The 27,292-nt window shown below is 44.0% G+C and overlaps 1 protein-coding gene across 1 annotated transcript in view; it reads right to left on the bottom strand.

Annotated features, from left to right (window-relative positions):
* The window catches only part of DBR1 (debranching RNA lariats 1), a 585,557-nt gene that overhangs the window by 383,917 nt on the left and 174,348 nt on the right, over positions 1–27,292 (bottom strand). The window contains exons 5-6 of the mRNA XM_044060681.1: positions 24,621–24,642; positions 20,046–20,086 (exon numbers count right to left, since the gene is read on the bottom strand). Of these exons, the coding sequence (XP_043916616.1) occupies positions 20,046–20,086; positions 24,621–24,642 (63 nt within the window). The remainder of the gene's footprint in view (positions 1–20,045; positions 20,087–24,620; positions 24,643–27,292) is intronic.

Raw genomic sequence — 27,292 nt, 5'->3', positions numbered from 1 at the left:
GCAGGTGAATAGCTTGATTTAGAGACACCCTGGAAATAACTTTGGGCATGAATGTAGAATTGGTTCTTAGAGAAACTCTGTCTTGGTGAAAAATGAGGAAGGGAGGCACTGATGAGTGCCTGTATCTCCGAAACTCTTCTTGCAGATGTGACTGCCAATAAGAAGGCCGTCTTCCATGAAAGAAATTGCATTTCTGAACTTGCTGCTGGCTCAAATGGAGGAAGAGTTAATTTTTCCAACACATAATTGAGGTCCCATGCAGGTACTGGCTGTTTTCTGGGAGGTTTGATATTCTTTATTCCTCTTAGAAACTGTCTTAGCAAAGGATGAGAAAACACTGGAGGGTCACAGTTGTATTTTGCTGAGATTGCTGAGGCATGAATCTTTATTGAAGAGTATGGGAGTCCAGTATGAAGTAGTTCTGCCAAATATTCTAAAATCTGAGGTATACTCGGTAATGCTGTGTCCCGACCCCTGTTGGCATTCCAGATGCTGAATCTCTTCCACTTGGCTGAATATGTTTTTCTGAAGGTCTGCGTGCTTCCAGCAAGATTTCTTGAACGGATTTTGAAAGAGAGTTAGGTGGAGAAGTCATGTTAGCCTCCAGGCTGTCAGATGTAATGATTTCAGGTCTTGATGTACAGTCCTGTAATTGTGTTGTGTTAGGAGCAGGGGCCATAGGGTCAGAGGCCATGGTTTGGTCCGAGTTATGGTCAATAGCAATGGGTACACCAGTGTTGCCTTGGCCAATCTGGAGCTATCAAGATACCTGTTGGTTGTTCTGCTTTGATCTTCAGTATCACCTTGGTCAGCAGAGGCAGAGGAGGGAATGCATAAATTTTTAGAGAATTCCAGCTGAAGGAGAGAGCATCCGTTTTCCAGGCTAGAGGATGGTGAGTCATTGTGCAGAACTTTTCCAGGTGATGATTTAAGTGGGAAGCGAAAAGATCTACATCCGGTCTTCCCCATGTCTTTGTCAGTTGAGAGAAAATGTGAGGGTGCACCATCCATTCGTGTGGATCCATGAAATTTCTGCTCAGGTTGTCCGCCAGTACATTGTCCTTGCCTGGTACAAACTGGGATTGTAAATGTATCTTCAGGCTCAGGGATTTTTCCCAGAGAAGCATTGTTAGTCTGCAGAGGGGATAAGAATGAGTGCCTCCCTGCTTGTTTATGTACCACATGACAGTGGTGTTTGTGTGTCCTTATTAGCAAATGCCCTTGTTGTAGTGATTTTTCAAAAGTCTCAATTGCATATTTCACTGCCAACATTTCCTTTTGGTTTATGTGCAGATGTCTTTCCTTTGGGGTCCATTGCCCTTGAATGCATCTGCCCTCCATGTGCGCCCCCCATCCATGGTCTGAGGCGTCTGTTGTAATCATTTGGCCTGCTTGAGGTCTGTTGAAAGACATGCCTTTGTTTAGCTGACTGGCTTGAGCCCACCATAAAAATTCTTTTTGCAGACATGGAATAAGTGGGATTATGTCCTCTAGGCTTTGGCTGTGTTGAGACCATAAGTTTTTTAAATACCATTGCAGCTTTCTCACATGAAGTCTTGCCAAAGGTATCAGAAGGATGCAAGATGCCATGAACCCCAGGGCCTGCAGGATTTTCCTTGCAGTCAGCTGGGAGAGTTTTGCTAGGCCTTTGAAGTATTCTGGTAAATGCTGCTGTTTTTCCTCTGTGAGGTAGGCCATTTGGTTTTCTGTGTCCAGTTTGGCTCCTAAGAAGGTAATCTGTTGGGATGGCAGCAGTTTTGACTTCTGAATGTTGACTGTGTATCCCAAGGCCTGCAGTAGATGCATGACATAGTCCAAATTTTCTTTTAAGGTTTGTTTGTTGTCTGCTTGTATGAGGCAGTCGTCCAAGTAGGGATATATTTGAATCCCCTGCAGTCTGCAGTGTGCCACTACTGATGCCAGGCATTTTGTGAACACTCTGGGCGCAGTAGATAAGCCAAACGGCAATGCTGAGAATTGATAATGCTCTGTCCCTGCAAGAAATCTGAGGTATCTTCTGCAGCTTTGTCTGATGGGGACATGCAGGTATGCCTCCTTGAGGTCCAGAGTGACCAGCCAAGACCCCTTGCCCAGCATGGGAAGGAGTTGCTGCAACGTCAGCATTTTGAACTTTGGCACTATGAGAAAAGTGTTTAGAGATGACAAGTCCAGTATGGGTCTCCATTTGTTTTCTTTTCTTGGAACAAGGAACAGCCTTGAATAAAATCCCTGGCCTTGCTCCTGAGGAGGAACCCTTTCTATTGCTTTTATACTTAACAGCTTAGAAACTTGAGAGAGTGCCTCCGCCCTTTGATGATGTGGCAGGTTTGGCATGCCTTGTCTTATTGGTAATGTGTGGAAGTGGAATCTGTAGCCTTTGTCTATCAAATCCAGAACCCAGTTGTCCTTGGTTAAGATATGCCAGTTTTGTGAGAATAAGGATAATTTTCCGCCCAAAGGTGCTTCTCTTTGAACCTTTGTAGGCGGAACGAAAGTCAAGTCATTGTGATTGTCCTTGTGGTGCAGCTGAACTGTCTGCGCCACGTCTTTGATTTGGAGGTTGCCATTGGCGGCCCCTGTAAGATCCTCGGTATTGCCCTCTACCTCGGGCACGTCTGCTTTTTCCCCTTTGAAACTTGTCTGAGCCGGGGAAGGACCAATTCTTTGAGGGCCAGTTTCTGCTGAATCTGGGTGGCTGAACCTGAAGGAAATCCTTGACTGTCTGTACTGACTTTGCTTTTTCCTCTATGGATTTCAATACATCTTGTGCATTAGCACCAAAAAGCTTCTGTTTTTCCAAAGGTGCATCAAGTAACTTTACTTTAACATGGTCAGGCAAAGACTGATCCTTTAACCAAGCATGTCTACGTTTCACAGCCCCAGTCATAGCTGCCCTACATGAAGCTTCCAGTGCATCATAACCACACTGAAGAAAATGGTTATTAACCTGCTGAGTGTTATGTATATGATCCTGCAACGCCTTTTTATCAATAGGCTCAGGAGAGGCTAACTTTTTCTGTAAATCATCCAGGAGAAAATCCTGGTACTGAAACGTGTGAAAAAGGCAGTTTAGTGACCTCATGGCTAGGGTAGTAGAGGTATATACCTTTTTACCCCATCTCTCCAGGAACCTTGCTTCTCTGTCCGCTGGCAGTGGGTTTTTGGCAGAGGAGGTAGCCACTCCCTTGGGGCACTGTGAAACAGTTTCTAGATCCACAGAGTGGGCCTTAAAAAGGTGCTTGTGAGTGTCAGGGACCCTATAGTATCTGTCCGGCTTGACAGGAGCCGGAGGAAGAGAATCAGGGTTAGCACTGGAGTCAGAGAAAATATCATCCAAAACATCCATAACAGGTGGAATAGCCAAAGGTCTGTGCTGGGGAAGCTTGAGGAAGGTACAAAGCCTTTTCCTGGAGTCAGAGAATTCCTGACCCTGCCATTGAAAATGTTCCCTCATGGAATGCAGAACTTCACCAAATGAGAAATCCTCTGGAGGGGAGGCAGAGGGAATGGATTCCTCAGCATCAGTGTCCTCGTAGGCCTGGAAGGATTCTTCTTGGGCATCAGAATGTTCAGAATCCCCAGAGGCTTCATCCGAAGAGAGGTCGTCCGCCTGCTCAGTTCTAGGCCTTTTCTCTGCAGGTGGCTGAGAACCCCTGTCCGGATGAGGCTGAGACCCCCTGATAAGGGAAATAAGATCAGCAGCCAGAGACATGATCTGCTTATCAGAAGAAGGGGCCTGGGCAGTAGGCTTAGGATGGGCCTTGGCCTGACTGGCGGCCTTAGCACGTGCAAAGGCCTTGATGGACATGGATACAGGAGGCCTAGCAGCCCCACGTGCAGGTGTAACCTTGTCCACAGAAATGGTGTCGGGTAGATCCAGAACTTCGGTTTCCGGAGGAAAATCAACAACCGGCACCGGAGAGATCTCCGAGACCGAAGGTCGTGTTAACGCTGTGTCGTCGGCCTGGAGCAGTAGATTTACCACTTCCGAAGGGACCGGAGCACTAGCAGAGGGTTTGGGAGTAGCATCGGTAGAGGACGCGGGCCGAGGATGTCGGTCCCGGTCCTTGCGTTTTTTAGCAGATTGGGTTGTCGGTTGATCCGACGGCATGATATACGCAAAAGATTCACCGAAAAGTCCTCGGCGAATTCTGCCCGGCGCATGAGAGTGCGCTTATTAAAGCAAGCACAGGCAGCACAGGCCAAGACGTCGTGGTCTGGGCCCAGGCAAGGGAGGCAGAGAGAATGAAGTCCTTATGAGGTATTTGTTTACCACAAGACAAACAATTATTAACTTTCTCAATTTGTTCTGACATCGGCTGAGGCAAGAATAAATGTTCCCCAATGGGGTACTTGGCTTTTAGATGACTTCGGTACTGAAAACACAGGAACTGACCAACCGGCACTTGCGAACTGCTTCTGCTTCGGGCACCGCGCGGCAAGAAAGACTGAAGAAGATGGCGTCGGCCGATGCCTTTATACTCCAGCCGTTGTGACGTCGGAGAGGAGGCGACACCAGCCGACGCCAGACCCAGACTTTGGAATTCGGCCGACCGAGGGCTGCCTGAGGCAGGACAACCCATATGTTATGACTGCAGTTGCATTCTTGAAGGACATCTGTACTATGTTCATCATGTTTTACTGTTGCAGTCATTACTCTTGGGTTGAATCCCAAAGCTGAGGATGGGTGGCTGGGCTAAACAGGATTAGGAGAGGCTATGAGGCCCTGCAGAACTGCAGTGGCAAAGCCTGCTCTGGATTTAGAGTAGAGAGGTAAGTGGTAGTGCTTTGTAAAAATGTGCACTGAACTCCAAGTTGCAGCCTCTAAAATATCTTTGGTTGGTACTCCTCTGAGAAAGCTGCTGAAGTGGCTGCTGCTCTGGTAGAATGTGGCCTAATGCCCTTAGGCACTGATTTGCCATGCTGTGAGTAACCGAAACGAATGCAATGACCTATCCATTTAGAAACCGCCTGTTTTGAGATAGCCTTTCCTTGTGATCCTGCAACATATGCCACTAAAAGTTGCTCAGTCTTTCTGAAAGCTTTAGTTCTGTCCAAGTAGAAACGCAGCTGTCTGTGTATGTCCAAAGAATGCAGAAGTCTCTCACCCTTGTTCTGTGGGTCTGGATAAAAGGTAGGCAAGTGAATGGTTTGATTGAGGGCCACACTGGACACCACCTTTGGCATAATGTAGGGTTTGTCCTCAGAGAAACCTGGTCTGGATGAAAAATGATAAAAGGTTCCACAGCCATGAGTGCCTGTAACTCAGAGACTCGTCTTGCAGAGGTTATTGCTAGGAGCAGAGCTGTTTTCCAGTATAAGAATTTTATATCTGCTGTTGAGGCTGGCTCAAAAGGAGGCAGAGTGAGTTTTTCCAAGACATAATGAGATCCCATGCAGGTATTGGTGCTCTCCTTGGAGGCCTGATGTTTTTGGCCCCTCTGAGGTACTGCCTTATTAAAGGATGAGAAAAGATAGGTGGTCCCGTATTGTAATGGGCTGAAATAACAGAGGCATGAATCTTAATTGATGAAAAGGAAAGGCCTTTCTCCAGCATCTCAGTTAAGTATTGTAAAATCTGAGGAATATTTGGTACATACGTGTCAATGCCTTGTTCCTGGCTCCAAGCACAGAATCTCTCCCATTTTTCTGCATAAGATTTTCTGGTACTGGGCATAAGATTTTCTGGTACTGGGCCTAATGGCCTCCAAGACAACATCCATAACAGCTTTTGAAAGAGGAGTGTTCTGAATGGCTACATTATCCGCCATGCTGCCAGATTTAGGGTCCTGAGTTGGCTTGCAGAATCTGATTGTTTTGTTGGGTCAGTAAGTGAGAAGTTTGAGGCAATGTCCATACTGGACCTTGAGACAAGCTCTTTAGGATTGAGTACCAGTGCTGGCGTGGCCAGTCTGGGGCAATCAGTATCATTTTTGGCTTCTCTTGTCTGACCTTTAGGAGTACCTTGGAGAGGAGAGGCAGTGGAGGAAAGGCATATACCGTTAGGTTTTTCCAGCTGAAGGATAGGGCATCCACTTTCCATGCTTGTTCGTGATAAATCCTTATGCAAAATCTCTGTAATTGCAGTTGTGAGGGAAGGCAAATAGATCTATGTCTGGGAACCCCCATTTCCTTGTTATCATGCTGAAGACTTGTGGATCCAGTTTCCACTCTTGGGGATCCATGAGGTTTCTGCTTAGTTTGTCTGCCAGAGTATTTATTTTTCCTGGCAGGAATTGTGCTTGCAGGTGAACTTGACAAGCCAATGCTGTGTCCCACAAGGTCCTTGCTTGTCTGCAGAGGGGATAGGAATGTGTGCCTCCCTGCTTGTTTATGTACCACATGACAATGTCAGTTGCCTTTGTCTGGCTTGAGATAAGCCATCTGGGCAGTTGTATTTAAGCTTGCACCCAGGAATATTATCTCTTGAGAGGGTACTAGTTTTGATTTCTTTTCGTTTACTGTGTACCCTAGGCAAAATAGTAATCTTTTTACAAACGTCAGATGCTTTAGAAGAATGTCTTTGTTCTCTGCTTGAATAAGGCAGTTGTCCAAGTAAGGATATATTTGAATTCCTCTTTGTCTGCAAAATGCAATTACTGGTGCCAGGCATTTTGTGAAGACCCTGGGCGCAGTAGATAAAGCCAAAGGGTAGTGCAGACAATTGGTAGTGCATTGAGCCAGCTATGAATCTGAGGTATCTTCGGCAAGATTGTCTGATTGGGACATGCAGGTATGCCTCTTTTAGGTCCAAAGTTACTAGCCAAGCCTTCTTGCCTAGCATGGGCAGCAGCTGTTGCAGAGTCAACATCTTGAATTTTGGAACATCCAGAAACGTGTTTAGTATAGACAGGTCCAGTACTGGTCTCCAGGTTTTGTCCTTTCTGGGCACAAAGAAAAGTCTCGAGTAAAATCCTTGCCCCTGCTCTTGCTGTGGTACTTGTTGAATGGCCCTCATGTCCATGAGGGATGTAATTTGTTTTTGTGCCTCTGCCCATTGATTGTGTGGCAGGTCTGGCATACCTTTTGCCCTTGGCAGTGTGTGAAAGTGGAACCTGTAGCCCTGGGACACTATGTTCAAGATCCATTTGTCCTCGGCAATCATTTGCCAATTTGGTGAAAAAAGTGTTAATTTTCCCCCTAAGGGGGCTGCCAAAAGATAAGTGCTTGGATCTGGTAGAGGAAAGTCACTGGGACTGTTTCCTGTATGGTTGTGATTTGTCTTCTCCACTTTTGGAGGTAGAAGCACCCCATTGTTTAGGCCTGTATGAGCCTTGGGGCTGAGATCTGCCTCTGGGACGTCTGTATCTGCCACTTTGTCAAGTGCTGCGAAAGCGCCTCACTGAGAACTGGTGACTGGCCAGCAGTCATTACAATTGGGTTATCCTGCTGGCAGGCTGCCCTCAGTCGGCCTGAATAACAAAGTCTTGATCCGGCGTCGGTTGCTGTCGCCTCTTCCCTGACGTCAGAGCGTCAGGGGTATAAAAGATGCAGCCGACACCATTTTCTCCAGTTTTTCTTGCCCCAGATGTCAGGTGCTCCCAAAAGTGTAGGCGAAAAATATGTTAATAAAACATATATGCATCAAAGTATATTTTATCTTCATCTACAAGCAAATACACCACATAGGTTGTATAGATTAGGGAAGTACAGATAAGTTTCAGCAAAAGTAAGGGTGATGGCGGGTGGGTAACCTGGACTGCAACAGTGAATACACTCGAACATCTACATTTATGGTAAGTGTACACAACTGTACTATGTTCTAAGTGTTTCACTGTTGCAGTCATTACAATTGGGCTGAATCCCAAAGCTATGGTTGGGAGGCTGGAGCTAAATAGCATTAGGGGCGGCTATGAGGCCCTGCTGAACTGCAGTGGCAAAGCCTGCCCTGGACTTAGAATAGAGTGGTAAATGATAGTGCTTTGTAAAGGTGTGCATTGTACTCCAGGTAGCAGCCTCTAAAATGTCTTTGGTTAGTACTCCCCTGAGGAAGGCTGCTGAAGTGGCTGCTGCTCTGGTTGAATGAGGCCTAATGCCCTTAGGCACTGGTTTGTCATGTTGTGAATAGCAGAAACAAATGCAGTGGCCTATCCACTTTGAAATAGTCTGCTTTGAGATAGCCTTTCCTTGTGATCCTGCAGCATATGCCACTAGTAATTGCTCTGTCTTTCTGAAAACTTTGGTTCTGTCCAAGTAGAATCGAAGCTGTCTGTGTATGTCCAAAGAATGCAGAATTCTCTCCCCCTTGTTCTGTGGATTTGGATAAAATAGCTTGGTTAAAGGCCACAATGGACACTACCTTAGGCATAAATGTCGGGCTTGTCCTTGGAGAAACCCTGTCTGGATAAAAGGTTCCACACCCATGAGTGCCTGTAGCTCTGAAACTCGTCTTGCAGAAGTTATTGCTAGGAGCAGAGCTGTTTTCCAAGACAGAAACTTTATATCAGCTGTAGCGGCTGGCTCAAAAGGAGGCAGGGTGAGTTTTTCCAAGGCATAATTGAGTTCCCATGCAGGTATTGGTGATCTCCTTGGAGGCCTTAAGTTTTTGGCTCCTCTGAGGTACTGCCTTAAAGGATGAGAAAAGATTGGTGGCTCTGTATTGTAATGAGCCGAAATGGCAGAGGCATAAATTTTAATTGATGAAAAAGATAGGCCTTTGTCCAGCATCTCAGTTAAGTATTGCAAAATCTGAGGGATATTTGGTACAGCTGTGTCAAATCCTTGTGTCTGGTTCCAAGCACAGAATCTCTTCCATTTTCCAGCATAAGATTTTCTAGTGCGAGGTCTTCTGGCCTCCAAAATGACATCCATCACCGCTTTAGTGAGAGGTGCGTTTTGTATGACTACATTATCTGCCATGCTGCCAGATTTAAGGTCTTGAGTTGGCTGTGCAGGATATGATTGTTTTGTTGGGACGGTAGATGAGGTATTTGAGGTAAGGTCCAAGCCAGGCATTGAGACAAGTTCCTTAGGATTGGATACCAGTACTGGCGGGGCCAGTCTGGGGCAATCAGTATCATCTTTGGCTTCTCTTGTCTGACCTTTAGGAGTACCTTGGGGAGGAGAGGCAGTGGAAGGAAGGCATATACTGCTAAGTTTTTCCAGCTGAAAGATAGGGCATCCACTTTCCATGCATGTCTGTGATAAGTCCTTGTGCAGAATTTTTTTAGTTGGTAGTTGTGAGGAGAGGCAACTAGATCTATATCCGGGCATCCCCATTTGCTTGTTATCATGCTGAAGACTTGTGGATCCAATTTCCACTCGTGGGGATCCATGAGGTTTCTGCTTAGTTCGTCTGCCAGAGTATTTGTCTTTCCTGGCAGGAATTGTGCCTGCAGATGTACTTGGTAAGTCAATGCTGTGTCCCACAAAGTCATGGCTAGTCTGCAAAGGGGGCAAGAATGAGTGCCTCCCTGCTTGTTTATATACCACATGACCGTGGTGTTGTCTGTCTATCAGTAGTTGCCCCAGATGAAGTAGGTCCTTGAAGGCTGTCAGGGCATTCTTGACAGCTAGCATCTCTTTTTGACTGATATGTAGATGCATTTGGTTTGCGGACCATGTGCCTTGAATGCATTTTCCTGCCATGTGGGCTCCCCAGGCATAATCTGATGCATCCGTTGTTAATGTCTGCCTGGCTGGGGGTAAAGTGAACGGCTGTCCTTTGTTCTGGTGACAAGCCTTCGCCCACCATCAAAACTCCTGTTGCAGGCAGGGAATGAGAGTAATCCTTGTTTCCAGGCTGTGGCAATGTTGGGTCCAAACATGTTTTAGGTAACATTGAAGTTTCCTCATATGCAGTCTTGCATATGGAATTAGTAGAATGCAGGATGCCATGAAGCCCAAAGCCTGCAGAATTTTTCATGCAGATAACTGGGCCTTTGTTGCCAACTTTTTGAAATAGGTAGTCAGTTGCCTTTGTTGGTCTGGCGTGAGATAAGCCATCTGGACAGTTGTATTTAAGCTTGCACCCAGGAATATTATCTCTTGAGAGGGTACTAGTTTTGATTTCTTTTCATTGACTATATACCCTAGGCTTGTTAAAAATCTCTTTACAAACGCCAGATGCTGTAGTAGAATGTCATTGTTCTCTGCTTGAATGAGGCAGTCGTCCAAGTAAGGATATATCTGTATTCCTCTTTGTCTGCAGAATGCAATTACTGGTGCCAGGCACTTTGTAAAGACCCTGGGCACAGTAGATAAGCCAAAGGGCAGTGCAGAGAATTGGTAATGCATTGAGCCTGCTTTGAATCTGAGGTATCTTCTGCATGTTTGTCTGATTGGGACATGCAGGTATGCCTCTTTTAGATCTAAAGTCACAAGCCAAGCCTTCTTGCCCAGCATGGGCAGAAGCTGCTGTACAGTCAACATTTTATTTTTTTTGTAAATCCAGGTATGTGTTTAGTAAAGATAGGTACAGTATTGGTCTCCAGGCCTTGTCCTTTCTTGGTACCAAGAACAGTCTTGAATAAAATCCTTGTCCCTGATCTTGCTCTGGTACTTGTTGAATGGCTCCCATTTCCATGAGGGATGAGATTTGTTTTTGTGTCTCTGCCCATTGATTTTTTGGCAGGTCTGGCCAACCGTTTGCCCTTGGCAGGGTATGGAAGTGAAACTTGTAGCCTTCTGACACTATGTCTAGGACCCATTTGTCCTGGGTTATGATGTGCCAAATTTGAGAAAAAAGTGCTAAGTTTTCCCCCTAAAGGTGCTGCCAGAAGATAAGTGCTTGGCGCAGGCAGGGGGAAGTCATTGAGACTGTTTCCTGTATGGCTGTGATTTGTCTTCTCCACTTTTGGAGGTAGAAGCACCCCATTGTTTAGACCTGTACGAACCATGGGGCTGGGATCTGCCTCTAGAGCGTCTGGATCTGCCCCTTTGTGGCCTGTCTGACACTGGAAAGGACCAATTCTTTGTAGGCCAATGTCTGCTAAATCTTGGAGGCTGTACCTGTAAGAAAGCCTTGACCGTTTGCATAGATTTTGCTTTGTCCTCCATTTTCTTTAACAATTCTTCTGCCTTAACACCAAACAAGATGGCATGCTGTAAATGGAGCATCTAATAATTTTGCTTCAACATGATCAGGCAAATTTTGTTCCTTTAATCAAGCATGCCTCCTAATGACAGAACCCGTAACAGTGGCCCTGAAGGAGGCCTCCAGAGAATCAAAATCACATTGCAAAGTATGCTTTCCAACTTGTTCAGCTGCATGCAATAAATCCTGCATTTCCTTGTTTTCTACACATTCAGAATTTATCAACATCTTCTGTTTAAGCAGTGACATGATATATTGCTGATATTTGAGCATATGAAACTGGCAATTTAAGGCCCTTATAGCCAAGGTAGCAGAAGTGTAAATCTTTTTTCCCCATCAGTCCAGTGCCCTAGAATCCCTGTCAGAGGGGGTAGGGTTTCTTGCAGTGGAAGCCTTGACCCCTTTGGGACCCTGAGAGATAGTTTCTGGGTCAGCAGTAGGGTTTTTGAAAAGGAATTACGAGAGTCAGGAACCCTGTAGTATCTGTCCAGCTTAACAGGAGCTGGAGGTAAGGAGTCGGGGGTCAGACTAGACTCTGAAAAGACATCATCCACAATGTCAACACAGGTGGAATAGCTAGGGGGCTGTGTTCTGGTAGTAAAAGGAAGTCTCTGAGCCTTTTCTTGGATTCTGAGAAATCTCGGCTCTCCCAGTGGAAATGTTCCCTCATGGTATGCAAGGTTTCCCCAAAAGAGTAATCCTCAGGAGGAGAGGCTGAAGGGATAGATTCTTCAGCATCAGAAATCTCATAGGGAGGAAGTGAATATTCCTGATCAGAAGAGGAATCAGAAGAAATGAAAACCTGATCTGAAGATTCATAGTCTGTCTCTTGCCTAGGCCTTTTACCAGGAGGGGGATGGGAACCCCTGATCAAAGTAATTAAGTCTTCGGCCATTTTGAGCATCTGTTTTTTTTGGCATGGAGGCCTGTCCATGAGGCTGTTATACTTGTTTCTTTGTCTTTAAAGGTGCTTTAGTCTTTGCCTTTGAAGCTGAAGTCGTTTTAATGTATAACTGAGTAGGTCTGAAAACACCCTCAGAAGCCGATGCCTGCTCAGCGGCTCCGGACCCATCTGAGGGGACAGTCTCCGAGGATCCAATACCTTGAGTTTCCAGTGGCCTAGTCGATTCCACGTGGGAGTCAGTAGCGGCCTACGGCTCTACGGTAGCGGGTGTCAGGGGCTGTGAAGGCGCCTCACTGAGAACTGGCGACTGGCTTAGAAGAAGCCTCGTCGGTTTTGGACCTCGGCTGCCTGTCCTTTTCTTTTTCTCCGCGTTTCTTATGAATTCCGGTAGTCGGATGGCTATCTGACGGCATCGTATAATTAAATCTTCTGCCAAAATAGTGTAATGCAAAATCGTAACGACGCTTAATAGTGCGTTGGTTAAATCAGCACAAAACCGACAACTAGCAACGTCGTGGTCAGGGCCTAGGCAAGGAATACAGTAAGAATGAAAGTCCTTATGAGGTATTTGCTTCCCACAAGAAATACAATTATTAACTTTTTCTGACATCGGTCTGGAGCAAGAAAGTTTCCCCAACGGGGTACTTGGCTTTTAATGAAGACTTCGGATCTGAAATTCGAACACGAAAATCTCAGGAGTCAGCCGACCGGCACTTGCGAACTGCTTCTGCTTCGGGCACCAAGCGGCAAGAAAGACTGAAGAAAATGGCGTCGGCTGCATCTTTTATACAAAAGAAAATGGAACCGACAATGGGTACTGGAGGACTGAAACCACCACAAAAACGAATTTGACCTAAGTTTCGTCTTTATTTAGACTTCTTCAGAACAAAATGTTAAAAAGTGGTTACCCACCAGCATTTATACAAGATAAGATGACATCATTGATCAATTAGTCAATTAAAAACTTAAAAGGCAAAAATCATTTCACCATGCTTAAAGCAACCTGAGCACACACACACACACACAAACAAATCACTTATAATATGGTGATAATTTCACTTGTCATGTATAATTGTATTTTTTTAACATTACATATTACATGGTGTGATGCTAGGTGTTCATTTTCATTATTTCATTATAACATTTTGTTATTTGATTTTGTGACACCGTATTTATGAATTTAATTTTTTACTATCACTAATGCAGTATGTTCACCATATTATAAGTGATTTGTTTGTGTGGGTGTGTGCTCAGGTTGCTTTAAGCATGGTGAAATGTTTTTTGTCTTTTAAGTTTTTAATTGACTAATTGATCAATGATGTCATCTTATCTTATATAAATGCTGGTGGGTAACCACTTTTTAACATTTTGTTCTGAAGAAGTCTAAATAAAGACAAAACCTAGGTCAAATTCGTTTTTGTGGTGGTTTCAGTTCTCCAGTACCCATTGTTGGTTCCATTTTCTTTTGTTTGGTTTGTGTTTGCATCTTTTATACCCCTGACACTCTGACGTCAGGGAAGAGGCGACAGCAACAGACACCGGACCAAGACTTTGGATTTTAGGCCGACTGAGGGCAGCCTGCCAGCAGGATAACCCAAATGTAATGACTGCAACAGTGAAACACGAAGAACATCATGTCTGCTCAAATGATCCGCCAAGGAGTTTAGCCTCCCTGGAAGATACTGGGCTATTAGATGCAAGCCTATGGATGCTGCTATGGACCATAGTCTCATGCTTTGTCTGCACAAAGGATAAGAGTGAGTCCCCCCTTCTTTGTTGATGTACCACATGACTGTGGTAGTGTCTGTCCTGATCAGCAGAGTCCCAGGGTAGAGTAAGTCCTTGAAAGCCAGTAAGGCCTGCTGCACTGCCATCAACTCAAGTTTATGTGCAGATGAGACTGTTGGGTGCTCCAAATCCCCTGTATGCCCCTGCCCTCCAGATGAGCCCCCCCCCCATGCAACATCTGAGGTGTCTGTGATGAGTCTGGCTGGCAGGCAGTGGGCGGAAAGGCAGACTTTTATTCTGAGAACAGGCTGTCGCCCACCCGAGGAACTCCATTTGTAGACAAAGAACCAGGGGAAGAATCAAGTCTAAGTCCTGTGTGTGTTGACACTAAAGAATCTTGAGGTACCATTGAAGTTTTCTCATATGCAGCCTTGCATATGGGATCATCAAAATACATGAAGCCATTAACCCCAGTGCTTGCAAGAATTGCCTTGCAGAGAGCTGGGTCATGCTTGCCAAGTTCATGAAGTAACAAGAAGGATCTTCTTGCTTCCGTTGAGGGAGGAATACCATCTGGGTGGTTATATTCAGACTCGCTCCCAGGAAAACAATCTCCCTTGAAGTAACCAACTTTGACTTCTTTTCGTTGAGTGTGTAACCCAAAGAGGTGAGAATTTTCTTCACTAAACCCAAAGCCTTTTGTAGTTGTTCTGGGGAATTTGCTTGAATAAGACAGTCGTCCAGGTAAGGATAAATCTGAATGTTTCTCTGCCTGCAAAAAGCAATGGCTGGAGCCAGGCACTTCGTAAAAACTCTGGGAGCAGTAGATAAGCCAAACGGCAATGCAGAGAATTGAAAGTGTTGCTCCCCAGCCCTGAAGCAAAGGAACTGCCTGCAACTCTCCCTTATTAGGATGTGCAGATAAGCCCTCCTTGAGATCCAAAGTTACCAGCCTTGAATCCTTTTCCAGCATTGGTAGTAATTGAAGGGTGAGCATCTTGAATTTGGGAATCACCAGAAAAGTGTTTAGAATGGACAGATCCAGAATAGGGCGCCAGGTGCCTCCTTTCTTAGGGAACCAGAAAAAGCCTTGAATAAAAGCCTAGGCCTGCCTGATTTGCAGAACTGGCTCTATAACCCCCATAGTCAGTAGTGAAGAAATTTTGAGTTCCTACCTTTGCCCTGTGAGTTTCGGGTATGTCTGGGAACCCTTGAACCTTGGTTTACTATACTGAGCACCCATTTGTTGTCTGTGATGGTAGACCATACCTCTGCGAACCAGGCCAACCTTCCCCTCAAAGGAAACCCAGGGTCCGCAGAGGTAGACACAAGAAGGCCAGAGTCATTGAGAATGCTTGCTTTGGGAAGCTGGCTTAGAACTCCCCGATTTAGCAGAAGAATAATGCCATTGTTTAGCCCTTTGAGGGGCAGAAGCCTGCCCTCTGGAAGACCTGAAACCCCTAGGCCTAGAGCGACCCTGCTTGCCAGGATCAGGGAAAGGCCAATTCTTGGAAGGATAATGTCTACTGAACCGAGGAGGCTGAACCTGAAGGAAATATTTTACAGCTTGCATAGATTTTGCCTTATCCTCCCAACTTCTTCAGTACCTCCTCAACCTTAATACCGAAAAGACTGTCCCTGTGCAAAGGAACATCCAGCAATTTAGATTTAACTGGTTCAGAAAGAGGTTGCTCCCTAAGCCAAGCATGCCTTTTAATTACAGAGCCAGTGGCTGGTGCTCTGCAAGAAGCTTTCAAATTGTCAAAACCACAATGAAGTGAATTCTTATTAAAGTGGCAGAACTCAGTAAGTCTTGCAAATCTTTGTTCTCCGTCATGGAAGGAATATCTCCAAGTTCAGCCTTAATAGCCTCCAAAATATGCTGCTGATACTTAAGCATGTGAAAAAGACAATTCATGGATCTAATGGCAAGAGTTGCAGAGGTGTAGACTTTTTTACCCCACCTGACCAAGGCCCTAGATTCCTTCTCAGAAGGCACAGGGTTTTTAGCAATAGGAGGTTTAACACCCTTGAGGCCTTGAGAAATAATTTCTGGATCAGCAGAAGGGTTTTTAAAAAGGAATTGATGAGAATCAGGAACCCTGTAATACCTATCCGGTTTTCTGGGGGCAGGAGGAACAGAAATAGGAGTTAAAGAATTTTCCATGAAAACATCCACAACTTCCAAAACTGAAGGTATAGCCAGAGGCTTATGCTGCGACAAATCTAAAAATTCCTTTCTTAGACTGTGGAAAATCCTGACATTCCCATTTAAAATGCTCTCTAAGAGTAGTAAAGGTATCCCCAAAGGAAAAATCTTCTGGAGGGAAGGCAGAAGGGATAGAGTCCTCAGCATCAGAATCCTCAAAGCCAGAAAAAAGTTGAGAATTTCCTTCTTCACCAGCAGACATAGTGGAAATTTCAGAATCTGAGATAGGCAAAACATCAGGAGATAATTCCCTAGCTCTCTTTGAAGGGGGGGGGGGGTGGCCGCCCCTGATCAGGAAAAGAAGATCACCAGCCATCTTTACCAACTGGGAGTGAGGTACAGGAGGGGTGGCCAACGCCTGCTTGTGAGTAAGTTTGCGGCTGGAAGGTTTACTAGCAATCCAGAGTGACTCAGGAGGCCTAGCAACTGCAGAAGTCTAAATTAAGGTAGTCAGTCTGGTTCTGGTCTCATGTTGAAAAGAAGAGGCGTCAGAAGCCGGTGCCTGCAAAGCGGCTCTGGACCCATCTGAGGCTGCGACAGGCAGAGGGTCTGAAGACAAAAAAGCAGCCTGCGGCATGGAGGACTCCATAAAAGTCTCGGCACAGGCCTGCAGCTGAAAATCTGCAGACTGCAGAGGCTGCGAAAGCACCTCACTGACTACCACTGTGCTGACTACCAATTTCACCAGTGTGTCATCAGAAGATTTAACCCTAGGCCTGTCGCGGTCCTTGTCTAGGAGTTTCCTAGGTATATTCGAAGTCAGGAGACCAGAAGACGCCATACCGACGAACCTAGGCCAGACTCCGAAATGCTTATACAAAATCTTAGCTCTACAGCGTATGGTACGTGGGTTAAAGAAGCACAGAGATTGCATTTAGGGACGTTGTGCTCAAGGGCCCAAACAAGTTATACAATAGTAATGGAAATCACAGTGTGGAATCTGTTTTCCACAGGAAAGACAGTTATTAACTTTATCTGACATTCGTTAAAGCAAGAAAAGAGGATCCCCAATGGGGTACTTATCTGAAGGCATCTTCAACTTGGTAGTCGGAAAGCGAAATGAAGGTAAACGGCCGACCAGCACTAGTGCAAATTGCATCTGCTTCGGGCTCTGCTGCAAGAAAGACTGAGGAAATGGCATCAGCTGCCCCCCTTTATACCCGACGTACTGACATCAGTTTTACAACCGCCGGCAGTCGACGTCATATACCAAGGACTGTGGTATTCGGGCCGACTGAGGGCTACAGGGAGCCGGATAACCCATATGTGAGGACTGCAACAGCAAAACACAAAGAACATCATTTGTATATATAAGTTACTTGTACATTCCTCTGGTAACTTTACTGCTGTCAACTCCTATGCACATTTTTATTGCTGTGTATAAATATACATGTAATCCAATATGTACTCCTGAGGCACACTTTTTTTTGGAAGGGGGAGGGGATTCTATATTTTACTACTATTTTCAACTTCTGTACAGCAGTGTTACTATTGTTGTTGCACACCTATGCCTGGGTCATGGCTGAAAAGGGTCTTCTGACCAGTCCACCTAATCAGTTATCACAAAGAAAAAAATAAATACATTTGTAAATGGCAGCAGGTTCCACACTGGATTCCATTACAACCGAAGAAATTACCTTTAAGTAAGACGAGTCCTACTCCACACATTTCTTAACAAGCAATTTTAGTATGGGGAGGGGGTGCTTAGGATAACTTGAATCCTGAGACGAAGAGGAGGCAATTAAGGAAATCCAGAGTGGGTCCACTCATCCACCCTGTCAGTGCCATCAAGTATCTGTGTCACTGGTAATACTCTGATCTTCTGGACCATGCTACGGGCTATATCCCTCTGTGCCACAGATGTTGTCCCGCTAGTAGTTATGTTAAACATTGCAGGTATGGAAGAACATAGAAGAATCTGGACAGCTATCCATAACTAGAAATGATTCAAAGGACTATTTTTTTCACTTATTTTAAATACTTTAGATAGCTTAAAAAAATCTGATTTTGATGCAGAAAGACCATTACATACTCCGTAGTAGTGGGTACCAGTGTTGCCGAGGCCAATCTGGAGCTATCAAAATCATCCTTGGCCTGTCTTGTCTGACCTTTAATAGTACCTTTGGAAGAAGAGGCAGAGATGGAAAGGCATACACATGAAGGTTTTTCCAACTGAAAGACAGAGCATCCACTTTCCAAGCTGTGTGATGAAACCCCTTTGTGCAATACTTTGGCAGCTGGTGGTTTAGTGGAGAAGCGAACAGATCTATGTCTGGAGTTCCCCATGACACTGTCAGTTTCTGAAATACATGAAGATCCAGTTTCCACTCGTGGGGATCCATGATTTGTCTGCTTAACACATCTGCTAAGGAGTTCTGTGCTCCTGGCAGAAACCTTGCCTGAAGAGTTAGTTGCAGGCTTAGCAGTCTCCCATAAAATCATTGCTTGCCTGCATAGAGGATAAGAATGTGTTCCCCCTTGCTTGTTGATGTACCACATGACAGTTGTGTTGTCTGTTAGAATCAACACCTGCCCTGGAAGAAGTAACTCCTTGAAAGCCATTAATGCAAACTGGACTGCTAACATCTCTTTCATGTTGATATGTAGATGCTGTAGTCTGGCAGGCCACTTGTCTTGTATCCACTTTCCATTTAGATGAGCTCCCCAAGCAATGTCCGAGGCATCTGTCGTTAAGATCTGACTTGCCTCTGGCCGGGTCACAGAGAGTCCCTTGTTTAGGTGACATTCCTGAGCCCACCACAAGAATTCTTTTTGAAGGCAAGGTATTATTTGAATGACAGTGTCCAAATCCTGGCAGTGCTGTGTCCATACATTTTGAGATACCATTGTAGCTTCCTCATATGCAGTTTGGCATTGGGAAGCACCAGAATACAAGATGCCATGAACCCTAATGCTTGAAGGACTGTCCTTGCAGTCAGCACGGACTGATGAGATAGTTGATGGAAGTAAAGTGACAGACTCTTTTGTTTGTCCGGGGTTAAAAAGGCCATCTGGGCTGCTGTATTCAGTCTCACACCCAGAAAGCACATGTCTTGAGAGGGTACTAGACTGGACTTTATTTCGTTCACAGAATACCCTAGGCATCTTAGCACTGCTATAACATATTCCAGATGCTGTAGAAGGTCTTCCTTTTCTTGAGCCAGAATCAGGCAGTCGTCCAAGTAAGGATAGATTTGAATTCCTTGAAGCCTGAAGTAAGCTATCACTGGAGCCAGAACCTTTGTGAATACTCTGGGCAGTAGATAAGCCAAAGGGCAATGCAGAGAACTGATAATGAGAATTTCCAGCTCGAAACCGCAGATACTTCCTGCAACTTAGCCTTATAGGCACATGAAGGTAAGCTTCCTTGAGATCTAAAGTTACCATCCAGTGATCTTTGCCCAGCAGAGGTAAAAGCTGTTGTAACGTCAACATCTTGAACTTGGGAATGTCCAAAAACGTGTTGAGGAGAGATAAATCCAAAATTGGTCTCCACGTGTTCCCCTTCTTTGGTACAAGGAACAGGCGAGAATAAAATCCTAGGCCCCTTTCTGATACAGGGACTGGTTGAATGGCCCCTATGTGAAGTAACTGAGAAACTTGCTTGTGAGCCTCTATTCTTTGTGGAGGAGGAACGTCTGGCATGCCTTTGAAAGGGGGCATTGTATGGAAATAAAATCTGTAACCATGGTGAATGGTATCCAACACCCATTTGTCTTGAGTAATTAAATCCCAATTTTCTTTGAAAAGAGACAGTCTTCCTCCCAAAGGAGCTGCCAAACGTGAATCTGCTGGCAGCTGAAAAGACAGGTCATTGGGTTTGTTTACGAAAGGACTGACCCCTGCCCTCACCAGAAGTCTGAGCAGGTGAACTCCCTGTTCTAGGCCTAAAAGAACCTTGAGCCCTGCCCCTACCACGTCTAGACCTACCCCTAGACTGGGAATCATAAGCAGGAAATGTCCACCCCTTAGCAGGCCAATTTCTACTAAACTTTGGTGGCTGCACCTGCAAAAAATCTTTAACAGTTTGCATAGACTTAGCTTTGTCCTCCATTTTCTTTAAAACTGCTTCCACAGGCGATCCAAACAACACATCAGACTGTAAAGGAGCATCCAAAATCCTTGTCTTAACATGCTCAGCTAAATTCTGATCCTTCAACCAAGCATGCCTGCGAAGAACAGAACTGGTAGCAGCCACCCTCGAGGAGGCCTGTACAGCATCAAAACCACATTGCAAAGAATGCTTACCCACTTGTTCAGACACGTGAACCAAATCCAGCAACTCTTTACACGCAATACCTTCCGCCAAAGCATCCACCTTAGATTTCAATTGTGAAAGGAGATAATTCTGATATTTAAGCATGTGAAACTGACAATTCAATGCTCTCATGGCTAGAGTGGAAGAAGTATACACTTTCTTTCCCCACCTATCCAAAGCCCTTGCCTCTTTATCAGTGGGAACAGGATTTTTAACCACAGAAGCCTTTACACCCTTAGGCCCTTGAGAAATAGTTTCTGGGTCCGCCCTAGGACTCTTAAACAAATATTTATGAGCTTTGGGCACCCTATAATACCTATCAGGCTTAACAGGAGCAGGAGGCAAAGAGTCAGGGTTCAGGGAAGCCTCTGCAAAACATCTTCCACCACATTCAACACAGGAGGAATAGCTAAAGGCCTATGCTGGGGTAAAACAAGAATTCCCTAAGCCTTTTCCTGGAATCAGAGTAATCCTGGCCTTCCCATTTAAAGTGCTCCCTCATGGAATGCAGAGTCTCTGAAAATGAGAAATCCTCAGGCGGAGAAGCTGTAGGAGTGGAATCATCCACATCAGAATCAGAATAAGTAGGATACTCCTGCATATCTTCCACAGAAGATTCTGAAGCCTCTGAACACTGTTCAAAACTATCAAACTCGGTTCCACCCTAGGCCTCTTATCAGGCGGGGCATAGAACCTCTAATCATAGTAATCAAATCTTCTGCCATTTTAAGCATATGTTTCTTAGGTACAGAACCGAAATGCTAGGAGAAGCCCCACTGAAGCTGAACTAGGCCTACCTCTCAAAGAAGTTTTGGCAACAGAAGGAGAGGCTCTAACTACCTTGGGAAGAGAGGGAAGAACAGTCACCTGAGAAGCCCCTCAGCCTGGCCTACCTCCTGAGAAGGCACATCCTGTAATAGTATAGTTTCTGCCTGGGACTCCATGGAAACTCCTGGCAAAACCTCCGGCTCCACTGAGCCTTCTAAAGAACCGTCGTCCGGGACTGCGGTTCATCAACCCTAGGCTTCACTGTTTTATCCTTGCGCTTCTTGGAGGCGGCGCCGGAGCATCCGGCGGCATTTTATAATTACAACGCTTCCCAAACACTAACCTGGCACAGTCTAACCTCCTCTTAATAGTGCGTTTGTTAAACCTAGCACAAGAGCGGCAACCAACAACGTCGTGCTCAGGCCCTAAACAAGGTATACACAAGGTATGATAATCCCTATGAGGTATCTGTTTCCCACAAGAAATACAGTTATTCACTTTTTCTGACATCCGGTAAAACACTGAGGCAAGAAAAACCAAAATGTTCCCCAGCGGGTACTTAGCCAACTCTGTTTCGGTCTGAAACTCCGGTTTCGGAAATATTTCAGAACGCCAACCTGCACTCGCAAAACTGCTTCTGCATCGGACCATGCGGCAAAAAAGACTGAGGATATGACGTCGGTCATGCGCATTAGTACCCTGACGTACTGACGTCAGTCTAATGCGCCCTGACCGACGTCAGCCTTATACTCTGGTATTCGGGCCGACTGGACGCGGACTATACCCAATAGTCAGGACTGCAGCAATGGAAGACGAAGAACATAATCTGATTTTGATGCAGAAAGACCATTACATGTTTAAAACTAACCCCAACACTACATCATTGATGTTCTGTAGATGTTAGACACAGCATACAGATTTAACGCTGGTGAAGTAGAGGTCAGCACTGGTGGCTTATTGGATAAAGCCATAACCTACATCATAAGCAACCCAGATTCAATTAGGTGACCATGGAGAATGAATGTAAGTCACTGTCAGCTTGCCTATCCTGGGGAAGGAAAGTGACTTTGGCTCACCACTTGGTTCACACCTAGTGCAAGCACTAGATGTCATACCTGTTTATCATATGCTGCATGTATGCGGTCAAGTGATTGTGCAGGGGGTTGCTGTCTGCAGCAGTGCTTTGAAAGTTGCAACAAAGGGAAGGTGTCTACTATGGGAGAGGATAGGCTGTTGTACAAGAGAAAAAGCTGGCCCATTCTCTACAACAGGACTCTAGCTGTTGGGGAATGAATGGTCTAACTGATCTACTGTGGCAAGAATAAATGGGGGGTCACCTCATGGAATAAGTGGGCAGTAAGATGCAGGTAAGGGAGCCATTACGTCAACCCTACTGAGGGGAAGACAAGGGTGCTAGTGAGTTAGTTACACTGATTTACATGTTATGTAGTGCACCCTTTTTAGGGAAATCAGTTTGAATATAAACATGACTACATTGTGCATTCTTTGTCTCCATTTTATTTACTGGCTGCCTAGATGTTACAGCTTTCTACACTACTGTTTTCCTTTTCCTATTTAAAGGATCATAGCAGCATAGTAGTCCAAATACCTCCCTCTTCCTTATTTGCTATATTGGCCACTTATGCCCTCCCTCTCCCCACACATACCAGATAAATTATTTTCCTGTTTGCTACCCAAAACCCTCTAATTAGATTGGAACAAGTCTGAATTCTTCGACAACAGAAAGAATACAAGGTTGTGTATGTTATATGTGGGGACGGTTAAGTAGTTCTTTTCATACATATACGTTTATATTACATACGTACATACATATACATATATATATATATATATATATATATATATATATATATATATCAAAACCAAAACTGGATACAACCACCACGATGTTATAAAACCAGTACTTAATATCGAAGTAAGATAAAATAAGCGCTTTCACATGCTACACAGGCATGCTTCTTCAGATTTCACAAACACATTTTCAAACAGTTCTTAAATACTAACTGCACAACCAAATAATTGAATAATAGATTCAATAATTGAATTCAATAATTGATTGATTTAGCAAGCAATATTTTAAGGCAACCAGCTCCTAGTTGAAAGCCAGATAGAAAGTGAATCATATATAAAGAAATGTGTGTATGTATCCGGAATACAAAAAATGCAAGATAAGTAATAAAGTAATATTTAAACAAAACACACTTTATAACATCATATTACACTATCCGATACAAAGAAAATATATATAAAATATATCAAAACACTATTTGCTAAAACACGTGTACTAACGTACATCTAAACCCAGGACATAAACACTAGAGAGTTCCGAGTACAGTTGTTTTATTGGTCAAAGAACTTAATAGCTTAGCTTGTATTTAGTGCCTACATATTTGCCAAAACTGAAGGTCTCTTGGCTCATTTCCGCAGAGCTCTGCAATGTCTGATGTCCTCGCCTGTGCCGCAGAAGTACTTGTCTTGCATCTTGTGCTACCCAGCTAAAGCAAAGTACTTTTACTGAATAATTACTCTTTTTACAGCTGTTTAAAGTACACTGCTGTTGATATCTTGAATTACATATTGCCGCTCCTTGTACCTTTCCTTAAGTTAAGTTCGACTGTGGTAGCACTACACCTGAGACACATTTTCATTGTGTTTCCACATTAGGAGGACTGGGATTATTCATTTAGTGGCAGCAGGTGCTTGCCTGATCTATCTGTGTTGGGTAATACAAAGGCCTCCAAATGTAAATATTTTACTGGCCAGAGAGCTCAGTAGTCAGTTTTCTGTATTTTCAGTGCTGGTATAAATTTGGCACATTTGCACAGAGCTGCTCACTGCACCAGTGCCCTGCACAGATGGAAACATCTAGAAGCAAATTTTCCCAACAGAACTGCCCATAAAATAGTACCATGTGAAGCAGTAAGCATACAGCAAATACCTTTCACAATGACAAGCTTAGAGCAGCTAATTTGCATGTTGAGTGGCGATACCAATAAATTTACAGGAATTTAGTATTTTATAGCCTAGTCTGCCTCCAACTCACCCCCCCCCCACCCCCAAAGCACCCTTAACAGCCTTCTATTGACTCCTGTATGCAACACTATTGTAGCTCACCAATTACAGGACAAGACAACACAAACATACAACTTCCAAACTTCTCTGCAGTAAGCCTGATGGATATGGGTATCAATTATCTCATGATGACTGACCACCACCTAATCCCGAAAGTGACAGATACAGTATGTGAGAAATGTATTTACACAATGTGACAGGAGGCTAAACTCATGCACAGAGGCACACATCAGGTTGTCAAAACTAAGCACACAACACCCACCACATACAGACCAAAGTATGTTGAGGCACTTAAATCTATTTAAACTTTGTAAATGGAAGGTCATATTACAGAATTTGGTGGACTTAATTTTAAAGTTCACTAAGGCAATGGGTGTGGAGAAAGCGGTGCATAATGCCTTCCTAGACCTGGCTAAAGCATTTGATATATACCCCCCCACTCTGGCACTATCAAACAACATACAGAAATAGGCATAAACCCCTTTATAGCATGCTGTCTCACAAACAGGGCCCCAAGAGGTTAGGATCACTGAGGCTAGTCACCACTGGCATCCCTTACAGCTCTGTGCTGAACCCACTCCTCTTTGGTATCTACTTCTTGGGAGGCCAAAAGCCTGTGACTTACAAAGCTTGTAAATGGTTGCAAACTGGGAGCAGTCCCTGAATACCCTCAAGATAAAAACACCTTTTAGGAAGGTTTAACAAACGCTTGCGCCAAACCCATGGCTTAAAACTCAATACAAAGAAATACATTATAGTATTTTTTGGGAAGTGAGCCACTCCGGGTAGCTACTACATCAATAAAACAGCCCTAAAATTTGACTCACTTCTGAAGTTTTAAAAGTTTAAAACGAAAGCGCTTACCCTTTTTTTACTTGTAACATTAAAACAATTTTATGTAATCTGTTTTCATCATACAGACTACCAAGAGGTGATCTTTGCCTGGAATACAAGGCATCCTTGGACTCTATTTTGACGAACCTTTGAATGTCAGCAAAAGAAAGAGGCATCAGAACTACTAACACCAAAAGACCTAAATTTTGCTTGCAATATAAACAGTAAATGCTGGACAAAGACACTTCTGAGAGAATTTCGATGGTCTGGAACAGGCTCCCTTGTCCATGTTTAGCAGAGTTCCTCTATAACCCTATTTAAATGCAACTTGGACCCATGGACGGGTAATTGGAAATTCACCAATGGTATGGCGCTTGCGTCTCTTATGGTTATGGACACAGGCAGTCAGTAAATCACCAGCAATACAAATCAAATTTGTGGATCACCTTTGGGTTGCACGGCTAGGCTTATAAGGGCCCTAGTGGTCTTTAGCCTAGTGTATACACTTATGAACAGGGCTGAATATTGTTTTTTTATGATCTTACCTTCTGGACAGTTCTTTCTGTACTGCAGAGAATCGTCTCCCAGACTATCACAGATGTTGATATTCTTATATGAAGACTGGTTGGGAGACATCCAGGTATTGCTGTAAACGGAACTTACTTTCAATGTCTCTGCACTAATCAAAGGTATACAAGTTCTGCTATAAGGCTTTCTATCATCCTCACAAACTACAGGGGACATTGATTCAGCTGACTTACCTTCAGCTTCAGGTTGTGGAATTTCCCATGACTTCTGTATTCTTTCATTACTCCCTACCAACTCTGCTAGCCTTCTTGTGCACTTTGTTACAGAAATCTCTCTCCATCTCTTTTCACTATTCCCTTCACAGTGAACCAAATTTTCAGACATCAGCAATGCAAGTACAATAGGCAATCTGCTTTTTAATTTTCTGTACATTAATATTTAAGCAGGAAGAGCCCAAGTCCTGACAATGAATTATCCCTTTATTCCAAAACTGACAGATTAAAAAAAAAGTACGTATTAACTGCTCTTTCCTCAGGAGATACTTTTTACCGTTTGGCTAAATCTCTTCACTTGGAGTGAAAACCGCATGGACTATACCTACATCTGAATTTACATTCATGTATAAAATTTTCTTTATAACTCACCTTTCCCTTGCAAATTGTTGTCTAATATGGCAACAGCAAGTATTCCCATAAATGTAAACTTTAATGCACTAATCACACTGGCACTTGTATCCAACAGTTTATTTAAGGTAACTCAGAATAATAATCCACACGAGCTACATGGCATCTCTGAAATGAAAGTTATCCAAGCCCACTCAACTCTGAAGAGGATCTGAAATTGGGTGCGTTAGTATTTCTTCCTTTGTACTATTGATATGGTATGCACCACAGGTGGCACAATTCTGTACTACTCATTTTCTGTCAACACCCATGGCCAATACACATCACTTGCTCTTTCTTTGCACTTCATTATCAGATGCAAGTCATATAATCCTTTGAAGCATATGCATTCTCAGATGACAGGAAACTACGTTTTTGAGAGCTTTGAACATTAAGCCTTGGACGTACTTTATTTCTTCCACAAAAGGAAAATAAGACTTAATATCTTTCTTTACTGATGATTTCAAGATAGGCAGTTCTTTCACTGTTAATTTTCAGCAGCTGTAGTTCTGCCTCATTGTCAGGACATCTCTGAAATTCTTCTACTACTGTTTCCCTTGAAAGTAACCTTGAAATTACCATGGAATCTAAATGGTTTCTTTAGCAGGTCTTCATGCTTCTACTTCTATTGTAAATTCCTCAAACAACTCTTACTGCTGCACTGGTAAATATACACTATTATACCATGACCCCCCCAAAACGTGCACGCTGATTGGCCAGCGTGCCCGTTGTAAATCGAGTTATACTAATGGAAAAAAGGTCCGGTCGCCCGGACTTTTTTCCATTAGCATAACTCGGTTTTTTAAAACACTGTCTCGCTATGTTAAATGGGTTTAACATAGCGAGACAGCTTTAAAATAAGCAACGGAGATCTCCGTTGCTTATTTTAAAGCTGTCTCGCTATGTTAAACCCATTTAACATAGCGAACAGTGTTAAAAACGGAGAAAGCAAGATCTCCGTTGCTTTTTGTTTAAGCTATGTTAAATGAGTTTAACATAGCGAGACAGTTAAAATAAGCAACGGAGATGTCCGTTGCTTATTTTAAAACTGTCTCTCTATGTTAAACTCATTTAACATAGCGAAACACTAAAAAAAAGCAACGGAGATCTTGCTTTCTCCGTTACTTTGCTCAACTCTGATGTACTGCGCAGGCGCGCAGTACATCAGAACTGCCGGATGCCAGACATCTGCGGAAGGGCAGCAAACAGGCATTATACTATGCCATTATTTAAGAAAGGAATAGTTTCTTTTCTTAAATAATGTCATATATAA

Source organism: Protopterus annectens, chromosome 2.part0 (assembly GCF_019279795.1).
Source record: "Protopterus annectens isolate FY-2018-M chromosome 2.part0, PAN1.0, whole genome shotgun sequence".
NCBI classification, from domain to species: Eukaryota; Metazoa; Chordata; order Ceratodontiformes; family Protopteridae; genus Protopterus; species Protopterus annectens.
This window is presented reverse-complemented; position numbering and strand designations above follow the sequence as displayed.